The sequence below is a fragment of the Nasonia vitripennis genome, chromosome 1, assembly GCF_009193385.2.
Source record: "Nasonia vitripennis strain AsymCx chromosome 1, Nvit_psr_1.1, whole genome shotgun sequence".
Taxonomy (NCBI): Eukaryota; Metazoa; Arthropoda; class Insecta; order Hymenoptera; family Pteromalidae; genus Nasonia; species Nasonia vitripennis.
The window spans coordinates 28,254,003-28,272,167 of NC_045757.1; the positions used below are offsets into that span (position 1 = coordinate 28,254,003).

Genomic DNA, 18,165 nt, shown 5'->3' on the forward strand with positions numbered 1-18,165 from the left:
GAGATTCAACGTACTTCTGGGGCTATTACGCCTCTCCATTACCCAACATGGACGGTCGTCTCCGCGAACTGCAGATAACGAGAAACGTACCAACGTTAGACCTCAGCAAGACGTTTGGACTCCTTACGACCAAGGGGAAGTAAGTCAAGCTTGCGTCACGAAGGACTAATATCGAGACAGATTCAAGGTTCGCCTGGAGTTCAGGCGTGGGTCCGCAAAAAGCTGCACAGAGATGACTACAACGGAGAGAAGTGTAGTCAGCGGCAGAGATACAGGGTAGCGCCACCTTATCACCCTTAGAAAACTCGATAAAGAGGGTGAGCGATCGGTGCCTGGCACGATCGCGTGAAGCGCGTCAGCGTGCCAAGCGCGTTACTAAAAAAGCACGACATGGACCGGTAGCAAGCAAGGCTGGCGATTTCGTAACAAAGGAAAGTCACAAACGGCGGATGCGAAGCAAAGCATCACCAAGTAGACGCCGCCTTGAAGACGAGAATTTGTCGGAGGATCGTTGAAGAGGAAGTTCGTGAATCCGACACCGGTCATGTGACTTAAAGAGTAGCACGAGCTTTCGGTCAAGCAAAGGTCGCTGAAGAGTGAAGAGGACGACATCGCTCAATCGCCGAGGGAAGCGAGCGGACAAGCGGATGCGCCGCTGATTAACGAGCGAACCTCTGTAGGCGAACAGAGGGATGCAGCGTCCAGGCTGAGCAAAGCCACTTCGCGTACGGTTCGTAAACGTGCCGAATGAAACCTTGCGATCAAGGTAAAGATCGATCTAGGATACGGTCCTGGAGGTGGCGACGCGACCTGCAAGCATCTGAGTGAACCAGAGAAGAAATAGGTGCGTCGTAGAAAAGGTTCAATCGTCCGAACGATACACGTCGCGTTTTTCCTAGATTGTAGAATCAAACTCGGGACGATTGTTCGATTCTAGGAGGGGGTTATAACGAGATGCGAAATCAGGTAGATTCGCGCATTGTTGAAACGCGACGTTGCGCAAGTGCGAGGCAAGATTCGGGGCCTCGCATATAAGTCGTGGTCCGTCGGACAGAGAGATAGCTTCCGGCCATAGGTGCGAACGCATCAGCTCTCTTGTGTGAGACTGACTGAATCGAGCGACGACTGATAGCGTGCGATAGAGTGAGAGTGTGTGTGGTCGCGAGAAGAAGACGTCCAAGTCAACTCCTGCTACAAGAAGCAAGGACGACCTGGCCTGCCGATCAGCGGTCAAACGAGAGGACGTCCGCTCCTGCGAGGGAGCCAGCAACACCACTGGCGTAGCGTGTGTGTGAGTGTGTGGTGTGCACCTACCGAGAACGGTGGCTGCGAGTAAGTAGGGCTGAGCTCTTTTTTCGTACCGCGTCAGCAGTAGCAGCGGCTACAGCTTTGCGACTTGGTGCAGCGGCACCAAGTAACGGTCTTCTCGTTCGTGCGCGTAAGCTTCGCGAGATACTCTCCACGCCGAGTCGACATTGAGGTGACTCGGCGCACATTTGTAAAGAGACAATATTGACCGCACAATATATCATTATTTTGTTTTGTTTTAATCGGGACTAGCTGTATTTTCGCGAGTTGTTCTCTCCCGTTCCCTACGTTCTCATCGCGAATACCGCCGCCTCCGCGGGCGTTGCAACAAGCGGTTGCAACGCAAAACTGAGAAGCCGGTTCCGCACAGGAGAGTGTGGAGAGATAGCACACGTGCGAACACGACGTTCGTAAAGCAGCTCTCACAGCGAGCTGCGTTGCAACGCGGGTAAATCAGAGGCGTTGAAAGAGTTCTCCGCCGCACCGAGGGATTGTGATCCGGTCGGATATTGCCGAGTTTCCCCTGAAATCGAACCCCGTTACAAAGAAAATGGCGACTGTTTTATTTTCTTGCTTCTGCTTACATTCTTTTACTTTTTCTTGCAATTTCTTATGCATTTTTACATTTTATTATAAAATTAATAATTAAAAAATATATATTGACTATATTAGGCGGTAAAATAATATTACACATTACATATGTAATAGAATGTAATAAAATGTAAAAAAAAGTTAACAAATCTGAAAATGTAAGAAAGTGTACAAAAACGTATGAGAAAAAAGGTCTGAAATCCAACAAAAAGGTACAGTTTCTTACATTTTCTTACATTTTTTTACGTTTTATTACAATTTATTACAATTTATAACATTTTTTTTCCACTAGGGTGGCACTCGTTAACTCTCGTATGAAATATATCGTAGCTTCTTTGAAGCAAGCTTTGTACGCGCAATTCAAAGCATTTTAAAATTCAACTCTCGCGAGCAATATTGATGACGAACCAAAATAAGCATAAATACACGCACGTAAGAGAAAAAATGCATCATCCAGTTCGCAGTTAAAATTATTTACACACTCAAAAACGCATGACTGCTTGTCTCAAATTAAAAGGCACATATACGTATAAGAATTCTATTCAATCACATTTCCCATCGGCTCTGGAGCCGTGTATAGACAGACGCACGTCGTCAGAGTTTTCACATGGAGTACTTGATGTGGTCGTAGTACATAGAGGTGGTCGGAGACGCGCCGGAGGAGTGGACGTTGACGCCGGGTAGACTGAGTCCGCCGATGTTTCCCAGGCTCAAGGAACCGGCGAGTGAGCCCAGCGACGTGTTCAGGCCCATCGAGCCCGTTGCCGTGTGGCCCAAGTATGGCTTCCTGTCGACGATGCCACCGCCGCTGCTCGTCGAGCTGCCGCCGCTCGAGCACTGTAGCCTCATATCTGCAATTGAAATTTAATCTTTAGTCTCGGTGCGTATCATTTCATTTGTTTCATTTAGAATGTTATCGCTCAGACTTTTTATGAATATAGCTATAATTTTGGCTATTTACGATTTTTTTTCACGTTCATCCTATTATTTGTAAAGAATCACTCGTAATTTATAATTTAATATTCTTAAAATTTTCTTAATATAAATCAAAGATGATTGATATTTTTGTAAGTTGATCAAATTTTGTATGATTAAAAATCTACATTTAGGAGATAATTTATTCTTGAGTAATTCAATTATTATTAAAAATTATTTAACGGTGCCTCTATTTAAAACTGATTAACTTTTTTCATGTTCATTCAAGGTACATGATTTACGATACTGCATGCAACGCTCTGAATCTCACAGTAAAGAATCATTTAGTAGTTTCATTGACTGTACCGGATTTCGAGTGCACGCTTTGGTTTCAAGTGGACACTCCACTAGAGGTTCGCTTCTTTATCTGCCTTTTTCCCTCGCGCGTACTATCGTTTTTATTGCCATCCCGATCATGAGCCACGAGTGACTCAACTCTACGTTACACGGAATCTTCGCACGAGCCAAATTTTTTGTTCTCTCGCGCACTTATGACAATTTATTCATACTCGATATAATTGCGGAGATTTTTTCGTTATAAAAAAAGAAGCTTCAGCAATGAATAAAGAGATATTGAAATCCATTTCATTGGACCTACGTTCCAGTCGATTTTATTGCACTCCGAGGCGCATTACTCATTCTCAGTTCCGCGTGTTCGCACATGCTGTGTCATTAAAGGTCTTAGTATAACAAAAAGTGGAGCAAGAAAGGGTCTAAGAATATGATTGCAGTTTGAAATTTTGCTCGTGTGTGGTCTATTTCGACGGTGTCAAGCCTGCCATTCAACGTGAGATCGCTGTTAGCGCGGTGTATCCTTTCCCTCGTATAGAAAGCACGTCATACTGTCATATTGTAACGACGAGTTCTGTTTAAAGGAGACGCTCTTTTAAATTGCATTATTTTAACTTTTTAATTTTACTTAATACAGTTAAAACAATTATATGATCATTAACAAATTTATAATTCTTTGCTAATGAAAATCCTTATTTGCGTTAAAAAATGTCGCCTCTATAATATGACGCGTAAATTATAAAGATGCAGTCTAGACACAACCCAGCGCTATATTACTGAGATCTTAAATTTCATTTTCACCCAGATGTTTTCCTCCGCGTTCCGGACCTGTAAGAAAATCCCTTAATGAGCGTTGAAAGCTCTAAAAAATTTTGAAAGGCGGTCTGTATTCAGTTCAGCTTGAATGTCAACGCTTGCCCTGTTTTTATGGCGCTAAGAAAGCCACCCACGTGTATGCGTTTACGTTAGTTTCTAGTTTCTACTCATATTTTCCGTTCTGGAGACGTTGACCTGTTGCTTTTATAATTTTATAAAGATCTGATAAATGCTACGACATTTTTTTATATTAAGTATATTACAATTTATTGTATTATCGTAAGGCGTTTAAAATTCAAAGTTTGAAAAAGTCTGAATTATTTTTATTACTTTTTTTACGACACTGTCATACTCATCATACTTGTCAACTATTCAGCTCCTAATTATTGCAATGAAATTTTTTAAACAAAATTACTATTATTATTTGTGCGGTAATGTAAACGCAAGCTTATAGTATTTTGTTTATCTTCTTATAAAAAGCCCAAAGATTAATATTATCTGCCAACCCGAGTTTTCATCTCATTTTAGTCGTACAATTTCAATCAACACAATAAAAAATTATGTATTTCAAAAGAAACCAACGTCGAATAAAAAAACTTACTGTGATCGGCAACTGGCGTATGGCAGCTGCTGTGCGGCGAGTTGACCCCAGCGACAGGACTGCTGGACCCGGGCAGCATCGTCTGAATCGCGGCGTTAACGTTGATCGCCTGATTCTGCACCGAGTTCCCGTAAGCCGCGTAATAATCTTGTCCCAGATTGCCCGTAGTCATGACACTCTGCGCAGCCGTCGTCGGCACGGAGCTCGAGACGTTACCTCCGCACTTGCCGTAAGCGTTCTCGGCGTCGGCGTCGATCTTGAAACCGACATCCTGGTGATGATGCTGCAGCTGATGCTGTTGAGTCAAGTGTTGCTGTGGCTGCTGCTGCAAGTGGTGGTCCTTCACGTTGCTCTGAAAAGCGTCGGTCGGTCTGAAAGCCGGAGGCTGTTCCTGTGCGCTGCCCCTGGCGTAGGCGGGCTCGTTCTTGAAAGCCGTGATCTCGCCGTTCCGGTAAACGTCGCCGGTCTTGTAGGTGACTTCGGTAGTCTTGTAGGTCACCTCGGCGATCGGCGGAGTCTTGTACGTCGCCTCCGGGTACGTCCAGTCCGCCGCGCCGTACATCGCGTACTCCGGGTAGTTCTGGTACTGGTTCTGGTAGCCGTTGCCGTAGTCGACCGCCGCGGCCGTGAGGTTCTCGTAGCCGGGTGACTGCACGGCTCCGGCGGCCGTCGAGAAGTACTGTGGGTACTGGGGCTTCAGCGCCTGGCACTTGCGCCGGAAGCCTCGGGGCCGACGCCTGAAGCTTCCTTCCTCGAACATGAACTCGCTCGCCGGGTCGATCGTCCAGTAGTGGCCCTTGCCTGGTCTACCGAGACCCTTCGGCAGTTTGATGAAGCACTCGTTGAGGCTCAAATTGTGCCGAACGGAGTTCTTCCAGCCCTGGTAGGAGCCTCGGAAAAACGGGAAGTGCTGCTGCAGGTACGTGTAGATCTCCGAGAGGGTGAGTCGCTTGCCGGGGCTGGACTGAATCGCCATGACGATGAGGGCGATGTAGGAGTACGGGGGTTTCTCCTGGCGACGAGCTCCGGGTTTCCGAGGCGGTTCCGTGCTCGGGGACGTCGAAGCGCCAAGAATCGGGTCGAGATTCTGCGCTTGAGCGAGGCTGGATATGACACTCGAGACGTTCGTCGTCGGCCTCGTCGCGTTGCTCGTACTCGACATCGAGTAGCTGAGAGAGGCCGACGGGTGCGAATGCGTCGCCGTCGAGATGTGGTGACCATGGAGATGATGCTGATGCTGACTCTGCTGATGGTCGCGCTGGTGCAGGTGCTGCGAGGACGACACTGTCTCGGACTCGTTGGTCATCTCGAAAGGCTTTTTCGGTCGTACGAAAAGAAAAGAAATCAAACTCTCTCACTGCAGCTCGCTGATGGTCGTGATCGGATCGGATAAAGTGCACTTATCCCGCTTACGATTATACAACACTCATCAAAGTTTCATAATCTCGTAAACACCCTCGCACAAACAGCACTTCATCGCGAAACGAGGATCGCCGCGCTCGAATATCTTTATTAACAGCGGCTGAGCGCGCGACTTTGATCGCGTCCGGTTATAATTATTTACCCTCGGCGGCACAGTGTAAATTGTTTAGCCACTCTCTCACCGACGGAGCGAAGCTAAGCAGCTAATAAGCCCGGGACCTTACACAAGCTCTGTTTTCGTTCGACTGGAGAGTCGAGCCGAGCCGAGAGGAGTCTCGAGCGCGAGCCTGGCTTCATTGGATGGTGGGCGGCGCGAAGATGCGGAGGTGGAGTCGAGAGCCTAAAAAAGAGTAGAGGCGACGGCTGGCATTGGTCGGAGCAATCCTTTCGATGGTGGATCACTGCAGATGCTGGGGAGAGAACCGTGTCACTTGGGTAAAGAGTACTTGCTCGGTGGATGGTATTTTTTCGGTGATTATTTATTGTTGATTACGAACGATGATTGTAGTGATATATCGAGGGGTTTGGTCATTGAAGATCGAAGTTCGCGATGGTTTGTAGTAAAGACAAGTGGATTTTGAGAGGGTTTGATCAGAGTTTAAAATGTTTGGAAGCGTTGTCTGTAAAGGGTAAACAGTTGAATTGATTTGTCGACCTGACGTATCTTATTTTTTGTGAATATCCGTCATAAAGCTACATGTAACGGCATAAATTGATCAAAATATTGACTATCATTTGCATGTATTATCGAACAAATTTTATGGTTATTTATGAAAAACTTTAACTTACTTTACGTATAGTAATAAAAAGAACCATTAACAATATTCATACAATTTTTCAAATTATTATAAATGTGTTAAATGAATAAATCTTATTGAAAAAAGTAGGGTGAGCATGCAAAATCAAGTTTAAATGTAAATTATTTTTCCTGTACGTTTGTATACAGTAAAAGATAAAGTATAAGTAAAATAAGTGAATTGAATTCTTCATTAAAGATAATCGTCAAATTCGTTTAATAAGTCTCCTTCAAATTGAAAACATCAGCAATTCAAACATTTTATTTCACGTTAGACAAGAAAATCAAAATATAGCTATCAAAATAATGTCAACAATAAAAACGTCATTGATATGCACGGCCAAAATGCACTCAAATACAAACTCGGCCTTAGCGAAAAGATCTCGACGTGAGAAAAATCGAAGCGTGTTGTATAATATATTCCGCTCATCTCATCGTCAATTGGAATCTGACACGACGTCACGTGTGTCGTTGGAAATAAACACCTCTGATACGTGTTTGATTCTCGATGAGTAGTACGTTATAGACAGATGAACGTCGAGAGATCCGTCGTTCGCTTTTAAGTTTTCGCCGCTATCAATTCGACTCACGTCATCAAAATTCATGCCAGAGATATCCAGAATTAATAAGCGATTGTAAAATCTGCCTTATTCTCCGAGTCGTAGCAAAAGTATTATTTATAACCCGTTATAGATTGTAAATCGAATACACTATAATATTATAAAAATTGATGAAAATGAAAATTATTTATTTTTAAGATTTTTACGAGCGAATGTGCTCAAGTAAATTTTTTAATAACATTCCCGACTAGAAGCCTCTAAATTAAAAGCTCGAAATAGATGAAACTTGTTTAGTAGCAGATCGGGAAGATCTTCGGGGTGGGCCACTTGTTGTGATTTACTGTGGCTTGTAGACAGTAGTTATTAGGACTACTAGTTTAAGGCTTGATTCGTTTGACAGAAGGAAGACGAAAAATAATTGTGGAATCTTGAAAGAGTCTCATAACAGCGTAGGACTGCAGACTGTTTACTGTTTGGTTTCCTAGGCAGAACGATCAAGCCTTGTCGTGACGATTGTCTCAAGTGCTTCGACACGCTCTGGCACTTGAAATATAGTCGTACGGAAAGCATTCTATGATTAAAGTTTTTAAGTCTGTTTCTTATGAATTTACTATACAATACAGTGATTGTAATACTTGTGATTGATTGATCTTTCAACTATTAAAAATTTTTAGAGCTATAAAATCATACAATAAATCCTTATAAGCAGAATATTTTTTAAATTTGCAATCGTATATAAAAATTGCCTACAGCAGTTTGTAGTAGATTATCGAATGTATAATATTGATAAAAATATTGAATTACATGAAAGTAAGAACATACCTGAAAAAAGTACATACCTTCAAACGTATAAACGTATATACGTCATAAAATTAAAAATAAATAAATGTTAAGTGTAGTCTCATTTATTTAGGCGCTTGAAATAGATCTGCATTTTTATTTTAAAAATCGTCATAATTGTAATAGACTCGCGTTTAAAATAATTATAATAATACACATTTCTGCCAAAAAATAATATTAAACTTTTAAGTAGACGCAAAATAAGTATGCAAAGTTTGTGCAGGAATTCGTGTCATATTTGTGTAAATCATTTTATTAAAAAAATCGTATACTATGTATATTCGAATTTCTTATCGAAACTGTAAAAAGTTCCGCTCTAAAAAATACCAAAAAGAGTACAAGATTCGAGACAAAATCATGCGTTTCACAGAAACGTCCTCGCGGTGTGAAACAATATTTTCGGTTATTATCTTAGCGTGAGATCGTACATGAAACAACACGCAAGGATGCAGCCTCGGGTTCGCGAGAGAGCCTCACATGTTTTTACGGCCCGCGGCGGCGAGGCCTCCGTTTATAGTTTTTTGATAATAAAAATGGGACCGTCCGCTCGGTAAAACGCGCCGAGATCACAGGCAGTCCCACAACGCAGACGGAAAACTCGGCCGCACGTGTTCCGGACATACAAGAGAAAACCGCAGACCGAGAACACAGATCGCCCTCGGATTTCTTCCCTTTTTAGTGCACTGCGCGTATACGACTAGACCGTTGAAGGTACGACTGCACGTTTTCCCATAAAGTACTGCTATGCTTTCTAGTCATCTGCTGCAACATTTTTATATTTTAATGGGGAATACATTTTTAAGGCTGTGTTTTGTGGACCAGAATTGAGGAAACGATCGTAGTATTTTCAGAAAATTATGAAAATTTTAAAATCTTCTCACGCATATCCGTGGTTCAGGTGTGTCCACTTGACGTTACTGAGAACGAAGGAAACTATGAGAGCTATACAAATTTTAATTGTCTAGAATATATTTAAGTGATCATAAACTACAGTTCCGAGAGCATTATATACACTTCGATCTTCTCGTTTTTTTCTAGCGACAAATATAAATATTATAATTTTTGTAATAACATAATTTACAAGTCTCTGATAATTTATATTCTCAAAGGTTAGATATGTAGGGTGTACTCCTAGTACCGAATGCATAATTTATTTTTAATGAACCTTATGGACAAGGGTAAAAATTCTGAAAAATAAAGATTAGAAAGGATTTAACCTAATTCGAATGTCTTGATATTGCTCGAATATATTGCAAAGCTATAATATTCTGAGAAAATGTTAAAATATGAAAATTCTTGTGCAAATATGAGTAAGTGTACGCAGAAAAGTAGAATATTTTAACTAATTCGCTATAATATGCTGTTTTTTTAAAGGATAATGTTTGTTCGGAAAAGAAAATTAAGAAAACGTAGCAAATAATTACATAACTAACTGTGCACACTCAAAGAGTCGAACATATATTTTAATTACAATAAAATTCGCAACGACCACAATAAAATGACTAAAGCCTGCCAGCTTTTTCTCCGTACAAGTTCCAAAATATTTTCAAAGAAACTCAACTCGTCAATTTTTCCCGAAACTCTGTCACTGAAGTCAGTCAAACGGCGAAAGCTCGAGCCAGCGCTCAAAGCTCAGAAAGCTCAACGTGCGCCGCGCAAAGAGATATAAAAAGGCAAATTAGTCGAGACGCGTTCACTAACTCCTCCCCTTCGCGCTCTCTCTCTCTCTCTCTCTCTCTCTCTCTCTCTCTCTCTCTCTCTCTTCAGAAGCGAAGAAAAAAGCCAACGAGAACGAGAGCGAGACAAACAGACAGCAGTGCGAGAGTATCTACGTACAGAGCTTTGTGCGCGCTTCTGGGCAGCACGTGAAACAGCGCTCGACGTCTGTGCTCGAAGCAGGGGAAACTGGGAGGCCACCCAAGCGGCTCGAGCCATCACACGCGCCGCTCCGCGGAGGATTCACTGTTTACACCGGCATCGTAATTTTATACCGCTGATCGCCGCTCGCGCGCGCGCCTGCCTGGCACATTGCTGACGTGCAGTTATCTTTCTGTACAGCGCCGCTGCTACGGATATCTTTCCGAAAGTCGTCACTTTTCAAGTCGGCTTTTATGAGGCCTCGACTGATTTGTTTTCGCTTTAGATATTCAACGGGTCTTTGCTGAATATACGTGTAAGTGCGAGGTGAGCGGATATGGGACTGAATTACTTCGAATTTTTTCTTCCGAAATGACGTATTTTACTTGTTGTTTGTCACATTTAAACACAAAGATTTGCGAATCCGCCTTAAATGTACACTATGTATTTGTACATCCAACGATTATAATTATATTTTTGTGATTGAAATATATTTACTTATTTATTCAACGCAAATTATTATTTCACTGATGTCTAATTCACAATATATTCTGCAAAAGTTAAGTGATGAGTTATAAATAAATCACAGTGTCGAATAGCTGAAAAGAATCTGTGCGCAAGCTCGTAGTTCCTCTTTTTACCAGAGTTTTGTATAGCTGTCTCTCGCACGAGTCTGGATAATGTTTCAACGAAACCGAGAAGGCACGAGCGAGACGGGCAATGAGGTGTGCGTCGAAGTCGAAGACGAAGACGGAGAGAAGAAGAATAGTACCTATACATATAGCAAGAGGAGGAAGATACGGAGCGAGAGAGGGAGAGAGAGAGAGAGAGAGAGAGAGAGAGAGAGAGAGAGAGAGAGAGAGAGAGAGAGAGAGAGAGAGAGAGAGAGAGAGCGAGATAGATAGAAAGAGAGAGAGAAACGGAGAAGGTCCATAGACGATCTGAAAATAAAATCTGTTTATCTCAAGTCGATGCTATTTCAGAAACCGCGTAAGATTCTCGCGATTGCAGCGAACAAATGTTCGGGAGCTCGTGTAAATGAGCCATAAAATTCGTTAAATGCCGTCCATCAATTTTATATATAAGACTGGTAGTCTGCTTTACTTTACATTTTCGAATTTAGCTGAAATTCGAACTTGAGCGTAGGCGAAAGATTTAGAAAAAAAATGTATCATATGTATTTATAATTGTTTTTAATATAAAAATCGTGAACGTGAAACGGTTACGTCTGATGGATAAACGTCACACTAGAGTATAGGGTCATCGTGATATTGCTAATGTTTAATAGAATAAACCTAAATTATAACAAAAACATAAATGAATAAATTTAAATAATCTCAAACTTACGATAAAGTTATTATGCAATTTTTCAAGAGTAAATTTACTTATATAAAAATAAGCGTACTATGATATATTTATTTCGCTCTACCTGTGTTATCAACGTGTTTATCTACAACCCCGTTGAAACGCAGTATAATAAAATTTAAATTTACCTCGCTCACGAGAAGATAAAAATATTTACAAAAATGCAGGCGTTGTCATGAAGGTTCAATATTTTGGGGCTAAGCACTGGAATCCGCAGTGCGGGTGGCTACTGTTTATGCGTCGCCTTGTACACACACCACTTAATCTGCTGTTTGGGTATTTGGATCTCAGCAACCACAGGGGGGTTGTCCTCGATTTACAAGATGCTCGAGTCGTCCCTCTTGACTTCTGGAAACAGTTTTCGGCAACTGCGACACGATTAGTGCCTTGTTGTGTATATATTCATTAATGACTTATCGGTCAGAAAAGTCCAAACGTTTCTATTACTTTTAAAAAAGCACGAGTGTATGTCATAATAAAATCAAAAGCAATCACCGATTCATTAGCATGCATCTTACACCTGAGAAATTCAGAAGTTTTAAAAGTAATATTTTGTTTAGATGTAAAATATACTATATTGAGCAAATAAATAGTACGATAAATAAGACTCTCAAAAGATGTATATCATAATAGCATATTGTGTATTAAGGGGGCACACCACCTTTGAAATTAAAATCAAAATTCTTCATTAAAAATTTATAAATACGTATATAAATAAACCAAATTTGTTTACTATTCTTAGACATAATTACCTTTATTTTGATGGTTTTAGACCTTCTATATACCTCTATAATACCTACTATACGTAGGGAGTCCATAATTCACTGACCGTAAGATTCCAAAGGGACGAATGGCTCAAGCAATTTTTGAATTTTTTGCCTATTATCAATGATTTGTAGCTTATTAGGGATGCGTTTTTAACTAAAACTACCGGAATACTTTTTTTGTGAAATTTTCTGAATTTTTCAATAAAAATACTTTTAAAGCCCTATACATATGTTAAGGCTACCTTATTTGCATTTTAAACCTTAAAATATAAAAATCTGAATGTTTGATCCGGACTTCGACAACCTCAATACAGTAAAAAGATACCTTTTTATAGTAAAAAAATTGCTGTAAAGTTTTAGAATGGGCCTGACCTTCTACTAGAAGTTATATAGAAAACAAACATGATATAATGGCTAATTAGTGGTTTTACATTCAAATTTGACACTTATTACCTAGTACATTTCATGACTACCGATACCAAGGTGTGTTTGTTGACAAAAAATTGACGGCAAGGTTCGTATTCTATAATAAAAAAACAGGGGTCTGCAAACTTTTGGACAATGAATCATCCAAAACTTATATATTAAATTATGTATCAAAAATCGCCTCATACATTAGCAGGCAGATTATACTGTATATTGAAACAATATTTTATTTATTAGACTTATAAATTTAGTTGGATTGGCAGCGGTTTTTTTTTAAATTCAAGATCTCGGGCTCAATGCCGGAAAAAATAATGTTTGACTTCTCGTAGAATGACTTATTTGTCAGTACGTTTTAATCATTTTAAAAAACTTTTCAAAAAGCGGAAAAAATCGATTTTTTGTAACACATGCACGATTTTCGCGTTTTTTTAACCTAAAATTAGGGACAAAAGTAGTCGTTTTCCGACCGGCGGGCGAAAAAATGCAGCAGCGGGCGCAAAATCACGTTTGCGCCCGCTATTCAATTTATTGGCAAATCTTCTAAACTCGCGTGAAATTCAACAAGTGCAATTTTTGAAAGCGGACTAAGCGGACGTTTTGGCCTCGTGTGGCTACAGTACTCGTCCGCGGCTCGTACTGCAAACTCCACACTTTGCCTAAAAAAGCCCACTTTACGCCCTTGGTACACAATATACTATTTTTGTAACACAAGCACGATTTTCGCATTTTCCGTACCTATTTAGCGGGCGTAAAGTAACGTTTTTCAAAACGTCGTATAAAAAAAATTTAGCGGGCGTTTTTAATTTTTTTTAGAAAATAGTCAGTAGTTCACATCAAATATATGTATATGTCTGTGTGTGTACATGATTATTTACATATGTGTGTGTGCGTGTGTGTGAACGCGGAAATCAGTACATGCGTTACAAATATGGTGTGCACCAAGGGCTAAGTGGGCTTTTTGGCCACAATATACTATTTTTGTCCGCTTTTTCCAGGTCGGTCAAAAAAGGTCACTTTAGGACCGCTTTTTAGGTCTAAAAAACGTGGAAATCGTGTATTATCGTATATTATTGTCTTAAGTCAATTTTTTCGCTCAACTTATAGTGACTCTTAGCCGGAAGCTATAAATGCAGTGTAATTGCATCGTTCCAACCCACCCATTCGTTTCATTTTTTTATGTGTTTAAAGACAAGCGAGGAATTGTCTGCCAACTGGAAACAGAATAGGAATTTTTCTAGGGTTAGAGCTAATTCGAAACGAGTAGTAAACGGGATAGTTTTGCCGTAAGTAGTACCTGTGTTTACAAAATAGAGTATTGCTACGAGAGGGCTCAGACGCAAGCCTTATGCTCGCTAAGGTTCAATTGTACAGATGAATGATAGTCGTATCTAAAGAAGTTTTACTAATATTGTAAGTTATTCAATGGAATTATGCATTAATTTTAGATTTGATCTTGAAACATATTATAACACATTATTTTAACTATATCATTATTTGATTAATTATTAATTAATTAGAGATTTGTGAATACGTATTAGTCATGTAGTTTATCAACGTTGTCATATCGGAAAATACTATGATTTTATTAATAAATTAATACTGCCTTTATATTCATACAAAAATGTTATAATATTACGATATATATAAGTACCGTAAGTGGCACTTTCTGGCACGGCCATGCCAGAAAATGTCACTGGAGACACTAGGGTTGTGCGAGTTTCCGAAAAACACGAGTCAAGTCGAGTCGAGTTTTATTGCGAAATTCGACTCGAGTTCCCCAATTTCGAGCTGCGGGAAATTGTCAATACGCTCGAAAAACTCGAGCAACTCGAGCAACAAATTTTTTAATTTTTAGGATCATATCGTCGCTCCTAACGAAAAGTAGTACATCTCAAAGTAGCCGCTTTTGTCGCGAAGACTAGAACATTTCACGCCTTTGTCACGAAGACTAGCACGTTTCGCAACTTTGCCGCGATTACGAAGACATGCACTTTTCGCGCAAATACTATAACAATTTCGAGGCTTCGTAATTCAAAAATTAATGAATTTTATAAAAACCAGAGTGGCATATAGTAGCATCCACATGCAAAGAGCCTGCTAATACAAAAATGATCAAACTATCATAAGTTTTTCTCATACTAAGAATAATATTATAGTTTGGTCCGTGAAACGTACTTCGGAGCGAATTCTGAAATGTGCTACTCTGCGCAGGGAGCGACGATATATTCTGACGCGCAACTTACTATACCTATATAAATTTCCATACAAGTACTGAACAAATAATACTACACACTTAGGTATTTCAATATTTATAGAATAGAGAAAACCACGGAGAGCACCATACCCATGTCAGTATAAGGTACATACGTAGGTATGCGAAAGATTAAATGAAACTTGGCCAATGCTCGAGCAAATCCCAAAGTTAACTGGACGAGCGCAAAAAGAGACATATGGGAGGACATTTGCTATGTTCATAGAAGCAAATCTTATTCATACTTTGTAACAGTAATAAATTGGTAGATTAGGGTTGAGTAAGTGCGTTCTGGATAAGAAAACAGAATTTCAATCATCTTCGACGAAAAATTGGCAGATGTTGGCGATTGGCAACTAGCTGTAGGTTTGCCACTGTTGTATATAGCGTTATAGTTGATGGAGATCGCGTTCGAATTATTTGAGATGATTGAATTTTGTAAAAGATGCTCGAGCTTTACGAGCTTCTCGATTTTTTCGAGATGCTCGAAAAACTATAGAATAACTCGACTCGAGCTCGTCGCGTTTTTAGGGCGGGAAACTCGACTTTTCCGCAACTCGCACAACCCTAGTGAAGAGACACGTGTCGTACAATATTTTATAGCAGTGCCTGCCTTAAATACGCCAACTTATCCGTGGCGTAAGCAGTTTTTTCTGGAACCGAGAGGTTAGAACCCGAGCTTAGCGAGTGATATTTCGAACCTTCGCAGGCTCTGCACCCGGACTCACTTTATAGAGGCCTGGCCCCATAAGCACGTTGTTTTGCGGTCGAATGCGGACGGATGCGGCAAAGTCACTAGAAGAGTTTGGTGATTTTGCATAGAGCCAATGTAAAGTCACGATGCCTCCATGAAGGCTAACCAAGACTGTAAAACGAACACACCTGACTCCGATTCACAAGCTGACGAAGATAAAAACAAATCAACATAACCTCGACGCTGAAGTGCATTTTTACAGCTATCTTAAGTAATAATAATACATGTAAATATACTCCTTATTTATTTTTACATGAAAGTCGATTTGTAAGGGCAATTACGAAAGTACAAAACTAATCAGTAATCACTTCATTTCTCATAAAAAATAAGGTTATGTTTGTTCGGTGGCAATAGCAGAAGAAACAGTGTGAATTGCAGTGTGTTCGCTCAGTACTATCTTAGACTTTAGGGGAACATCCTTACTTTTAGAAATTGGCTCTATGCAAAATCACCAAACTGTTCTAGTGACTTTGCCGCATCCATCCGCATTCGACCGCAAAACAACGTGCTTATGTGCCCAGGCCTTAGTACATTAGGGAGATTCCACATGATTGTACTTCCCTACCCCTTACCCTGTAGCCGTACCGCGTCCGACTTTGTCATCGAGTTTTCATCTACATGATTCTGTGGTCATTGGAGAATTCGATCTGTGAACGTGAGAAGCGCATCTATGTAATGTTTGTATTCGTGTTGCTAGCTCCGATTCGTTTTGTTGACATCGTTCGTCATCGTTTCCGTTTTTCTGTGTTTTTCTGTTCAGCTCCGAAATGACTTTGGCGTAGTTAAAAAGCAAATTTCTAAAAACATATAGTTGCTCAACAGTAATTTAGAATATTTAATTACCATTAATAAAAGTGCTAATAAATAAATAGTCTGATAAATTATTTAATTATACTTTTCTATCCATTGTTTACAGGAGTGAACATGGACGAAGAAAATTTACAGAAAGCTGTTAAGATTTTAAAACTGCAGCATATTGCTCTAAGTTCATTAATGCATGCAAAGTTAATCAGAAAAATGCAGAAAAAATTAAGAAGATGGTGGGTCAAGCCGCATCTTTTATCAGAAATAAGAAATGCTGTGGGAGCATACGCAATGGTATGCCAGTATTTCCAACTAAGAGATCATGAAGTGTTTGAATTGCAATTCAAAATGACAGTAGATAATTTTGAAAAACTATATGACTTAGTTAGATGTAGATTAGAGAAGCGACATGTCATAAGATCACCTATTCCATCATGCATTCGACTGGCGATGACTATACAGTAAATATTATATACAAAAATAAATTAATCAATTGATAGTTATGTACAAGTATTCCATATTTATGTGTTTATATTTGCAGTTATTTGGGACATGGAGGAAGTGTCACGCTCAACTCTTTGTATTATAAGAGTAGGGATGTCGACATATTATAAGATTATTGCAGAAACATGCAAGATCATTGCTACCGTGCTCACACCAATGTATGTAAAACTTCCTAACACAGAGGGATGGTTGTCCATCACAAAAGACTTTGAAGAAAAATGGCAATTTCCTAACTGCATTGGAGCACTCGATGGTAAACACATGAGGATCAGGAAACCAGATCACGGTGGTAGCGTCTTTTTTAATTATAAAAGGTTTCATAGCATAGTACTCATGGCTATAAGTGATGCTCACTGTAGATTCGTTTGGTTTTCAGTAGGTGATGGTGGTAAGATTAATTCATTTTAAAATAAAGTTATAAAAGTGATATAATGAATAGTACAATAATGAAATAATCTCTTAAATTTTTAGGTTCATTCAGTGATGCTAGCGTTTTCAGTGATTGCAGTTTTAATGAAAAACTCTCAAATGATGAGTTACATATACCTGCACCAACACAGTTACCAAGTAGTGATAGATTTTCACCATTTGTATTTATCTCTGATGAAATATTTGGACTTGAAAAGAATTTAATGAAACCATATAATAGAAAATTATTGCGCACTGAAAGAGAAAAAATATTTAATTACAGACTTAGTCGTGCAAGATTTACAATAGAGTGTGCATTTGGAATATTGTGTTCAAAATGGCAATTATTAAACAATGCTTTACGTTTCAATCTAATCACTAGTAAATATATCATAAGTGCATGCTTATGTTTACATAACTTTCTCATCACAAGTAATAGACAAAATCAACATAGTAACAATGGTGGCGAGGTCAGACAACCAGAAGTACAAAATGCTAGAAACAACAGAAGTATTCCAGTCTTAATTAGACACAATTTAGCAGAATATTTCTGCAACGAAGGTACAGTTCCTTGGCAACGAAATTATATTTGAAAAGATATTGTATACATATTGTATAATAATAAAGTAATTTTATAAAAAAATTATGAAGAGATTAATTAAAGATTTTTATTTAATTTATAAAAATATACCGTTTATATTTTGATAATTCAATAGAGATTTTAAGAAATAATTAAATCAATACCTTAAATAATACAAATAAAATAAAATAAAAGAAAATCATTGTAAGAACTTCTTGAATCTTGAACATTTATTAATAAAACTCATAT

The 18,165-nt window shown here is 39.4% G+C and overlaps 2 protein-coding genes across 2 annotated transcripts; one reads left to right on the forward strand and one right to left on the reverse strand.

Annotated features, from left to right (window-relative positions):
- Positions 1–1,343: 1,343 nt before the first annotated feature.
- On the reverse strand, positions 1,344–6,236 carry LOC100117699 (fork-head transcriptional regulator 2-like). The gene is made up of 2 exons (XM_001601813.6): positions 4,583–6,236; positions 1,344–2,750 (listed from the first exon to the last, which is right to left on the reverse strand). Exons 1-2 carry the CDS (start codon positions 5,886–5,888, stop codon positions 2,503–2,505), a joined length of 1,554 nt encoding a protein of 517 aa, XP_001601863.1. The 5' UTR covers positions 5,889–6,236; the 3' UTR covers positions 1,344–2,502.
- A 9,668-nt stretch (positions 6,237–15,904) lies between these two features.
- LOC103317169 lies at positions 15,905–17,979 on the forward strand. The gene is made up of 4 exons (XM_031921005.1): positions 15,905–16,441; positions 16,537–16,885; positions 16,966–17,316; positions 17,400–17,979. Exons 3-4 carry the CDS (start codon positions 16,977–16,979, stop codon positions 17,927–17,929), a joined length of 870 nt encoding a protein of 289 aa, XP_031776865.1. The 5' UTR covers positions 15,905–16,441; positions 16,537–16,885; positions 16,966–16,976; the 3' UTR covers positions 17,930–17,979.
- Positions 17,980–18,165: the final 186 nt, after the last annotated feature.